The sequence below is a fragment of the Acyrthosiphon pisum genome, chromosome X (assembly GCF_005508785.2).
Source record: "Acyrthosiphon pisum isolate AL4f chromosome X, pea_aphid_22Mar2018_4r6ur, whole genome shotgun sequence".
Taxonomy (NCBI): domain Eukaryota; kingdom Metazoa; phylum Arthropoda; class Insecta; order Hemiptera; family Aphididae; genus Acyrthosiphon; species Acyrthosiphon pisum.
In genome coordinates, this window is record NC_042493.1 from 38,890,574 (window position 1) to 38,894,206 (window position 3,633).

Genomic DNA, 3,633 nt, shown 5'->3' on the forward strand with positions numbered 1-3,633 from the left:
TTTGCTGATTATTTCATATTTGAATTATAAGTACAAATAATGGTCTTAAAGGGGGTAATTAGGGTAAACATTTGGGGGCCCACCTTAAAAAACAATTATTTTTAAATAGGTAACGTATATGGTTTTTTATAGACCATAAAGGCTTTTAAATCTAAATCAATAAGTGATAATTTTTTTTGGTGGGGAGTTAATTGTAGTCAGTGGCTTAGACCCGCTTAAGGCTAGTTCAGACTATGCCAGTAATTTAGTCAAGTAGCGAGTAATTTAGCTACTAAACGTGTATGAACAGACTGATTTAGTCGAGTAGTTTAGTAAATTTATTTAGTAATTTAGTAATTAGTGGATCCATTTACTTCTATTTTTTCTGGTCGAGTAGCATCCCCCACTTTTCTGACTAATTACTAATAAGCGGTCTGAACGCATTATTTTAGTTTAGTGTATTAGTTATCCTTGTCAGTGTCAAGATGACGTTTCGTTGGGGTGAAGACACAACATTTAAATTTGTTTCGGAATATATAAAACACCAGTCTTTATGGAACATAAAATGTCGGCTGTATAAAAATAAACAGGCCAAGCTGTCTGCTTGTAATGAAATACAAAAAAATTATGAATATACCTGGATTCGGTGAAAAAGAGATAAAGTTAAAAATTAAAAACATAAGGTCAGTATAAGTTAATTAAATAATAAATAGATAACTATTAACTTTTAACACTTATTTTAAAATATATAAACAGGTCTACTTATTCACAAGAGCTAAAAAAAATAAAGGATTCGAAAAGATCCGGCGCAGGTACCGACACTATTTACGTACCATCTATTAAATGGTTCAACATATTGGATGATACCCTACGTTATATTAATTCTGAGTTGACGGAAAGTCACAGCAATTTGGTATGTATACTGTACTTATTTTAGTTTTAATGTAAGAATTAAAGTATACATTTTATACATTACAACTATATAAATAGCACTACTATTATTTTTTTTTTGTTATCATGGATGTTTGTGAACAATAATTAATCAAATACAAATAACTTATTAAATATAAATGGAGAATGTTTATTCAGATTATTAATACATATTTAAAATTATACCATACAGTTTTAAATTATTTTAAAGTTTATAACTTAAGTTGACATTTAAGAAAAAAAATCGTCCGAGTCACGTGTACATTTGTACATTTTAGTGCACCATCCTTGTCTGCCAAGGAATCGATCCTTCTGCCACGAAGTAATCTGCATATCTTTCACGAAGGTCTTGAGATCTTCTGGTTGAATGATTGGCTAAACTATTTTTTAATGATTCAAAACCATTTGGCTCTGACTCGTCCCTCCAATTACCTCGGACAATTTCTTCAGTATCAAAATTTTCTGAATCGACTGTATATTCAAATTGTCTATATTGTAATTTAGTTTCATTGAGCCAGTTATGAAGAGCACAACATGCTTTTACGATAAGAATGACCTTTTCGGGGCTGTATGGAAACGGTTTTTCAAATACTCGAAATCTAGCGGCCATTATACCGAAAGCATTTTCGACTATTCTTCTTGCACGCAATAGTTGAACATTTTCTGTTTTAATGTCAACTGGTTTCCAGGAAATGGCTTAAGTAAATATTCTTTTAAGGGAAATGCGTTGTCGCCAACTAAAACATGACCTTCTGGTAGCATACCGTCCTCAAATGCTTGATACAAACTGCAGTTACGAAAAACACCTCCATCAGACACTCTCCCATTACATCCGACATCTATATAACTAAAACAATATTTATGGTTCACTACTGCCATCAAAACAATACTGTTTGATTCCTTGTAATTGTAGTACAAGCTTCCTGATTCGGGAGGTGCTTTAATTATAACGTGTTTCCCATCAATAGCGCCACAGCACATGGGAAAATTCCATTCGTTTTTAAAACCCTTCTCAATATTTTTCCAACCTTCTTTGTCAGGAACCTAAAAATACATAATACACAATTTATCTAAATCTTATAATAGTATTTTATTATTAAGTTCAATATATTAAATTATTAAAAAAAAATTAACATAATCTATTTACTAATTTTTCAGTCAAACACAGATAATGAAAATAATATATGTATAACAGAAACCGAACACACAGAAAATAATTCAACACACATTAAACTCTGAATTTTGTGAACCAAAACCAAAAAATAAAAAGCAAAGACTTTCACAACTTAAGACTATGGTCACTGAGTTAAAAGGGATAACCGAAGCTGTTAACCCTCCGGTAGAAGGCGAGTTTGAGGTTTTTGGAAAACACATAGGGCTACAACTACAATCAATGCCATTACTATTAGCACTTGAGGAACAAGAACATATTCAAGTTTATTTGAATAGACTTCGTAGACAGCATTTACAAAACTATTCTGACCAAAATATAATAATTACGAGATCATCCACTCCATCGGTATCGTCATACACTCAACAAGATTCACCTTATAGTTCTGCTTCAACATATAGTTATTTTAATAGTCAGTCCCGTGAAGATACAGAATGCTCGTCTCAATCAATTCCTCAAACACAACAATATAATATTCAACATACAACGATGGAAGATATATCTATCTCAATAATTATACAGTCATTTCAAGGTTTGCAAAATAGCACTACCACGAACGACATAATTGCAACTGCAATCAATAACGCTAATGTTGATTTTTAAATATATTCGAGATGCGAGAGCATTCAAATATGTTTTTTATTAAAATAAGAAAATTAAATAATAATTTTGTTATATTTTTTTCATACCTTAAGTTTTAAAATATTTAAATTGTTAAAAAGTGACTGTTATTTTATTAAAATATTTCGAATTATTATTTTGTTGAAAGTAATTGATAATACTGTTTTATAACTTTGGTTTTATGATTAACCTAAGTTGAATTATATGTTAAAAAATAAAAAGTGATGGTTTTTTTTTTAATAAATTAATACATGTTTTAAAAATCAACTAGATAATGGGTTTTCAAATGATTTTTTTATTTCTTACCTTAATAAAGTCCTGCAATGATTCGTAAATGGCTATACAAACTTCTGGAATGAATTCTGAAATAGTTGATTTTCCAAGTCGAAAAAGATGTGTTAACGTCCTTAAACTGCACCCCGTAGCAAGAAAGTATAGAACTGTTTGTAATTTTGTTTTTGCAGGAATCGCCATTCTTAAGTGAGTGTCACTACGTTGAATTTGTGGTTGCACTTTTTTCAACAAAAAATTAAAACAGCTTTCAGACATTCTTAGCGTTACGAAGTATTCTTTGGGGTCTTCAAATTCTAGTTCTCTAAGAAGACCATTTGTAGCTCCCAATGTGTCTCTTCTCTTGATCCATTCCCTAATCCACATTCGCTTTGAATTTTTATTAAGCTCTTCTTCTACCTCTTCTAAAATAGCCGTTGAAATAAGTCCTATTGCTTTGTTCAATTTTTTTTTTTTGTAAACTATTCATTTTGGCAATCACTTTTCACAGCACCAAAACGAATACTAATGTACTAAAACAGTTTTAAACCCTATTGTGTCTGAACACTTTTCAGTTACTAAACCGTTTAGTAGTTAGTAAATCACCACTTGACTAAATTACTGGCATAGTCTGAACTAGCCTTAAAACCGAGTTGGATAGT

General features: G+C 30.6%; 1 protein-coding gene across 1 annotated transcript; it reads right to left on the reverse strand.

Moving 5' to 3' along the window:
- Positions 1 to 1,530: 1,530 nt before the first annotated feature.
- LOC107885873 (putative nuclease HARBI1) lies at positions 1,531 to 3,412 on the reverse strand. Its single transcript, XM_029485615.1, has 2 exons — positions 3,008 to 3,412; positions 1,531 to 1,953 (listed from the first exon to the last, which is right to left on the reverse strand). Exons 1-2 carry the CDS (start codon positions 3,356 to 3,358, stop codon positions 1,540 to 1,542), a joined length of 765 nt encoding a protein of 254 aa, XP_029341475.1. The 5' UTR covers positions 3,359 to 3,412; the 3' UTR covers positions 1,531 to 1,539.
- Positions 3,413 to 3,633: the final 221 nt, after the last annotated feature.

Excerpts from the sequence above, each read along its gene's own strand:
- LOC107885873 (XM_029485615.1), bottom strand. The coding sequence starts at position 3,358 with ATGTGGATTAGGGAATGGATCAAGAGAAGAGACACATTGGGAGCTACA. Across the intron at positions 1,954-3,007 it reads CATTGCAGGACTTTATTAAG|GTTCCTGACAAAGAAGGTTG; the intron begins GTAAGAAATAAA and ends ATGTATTTTTAG.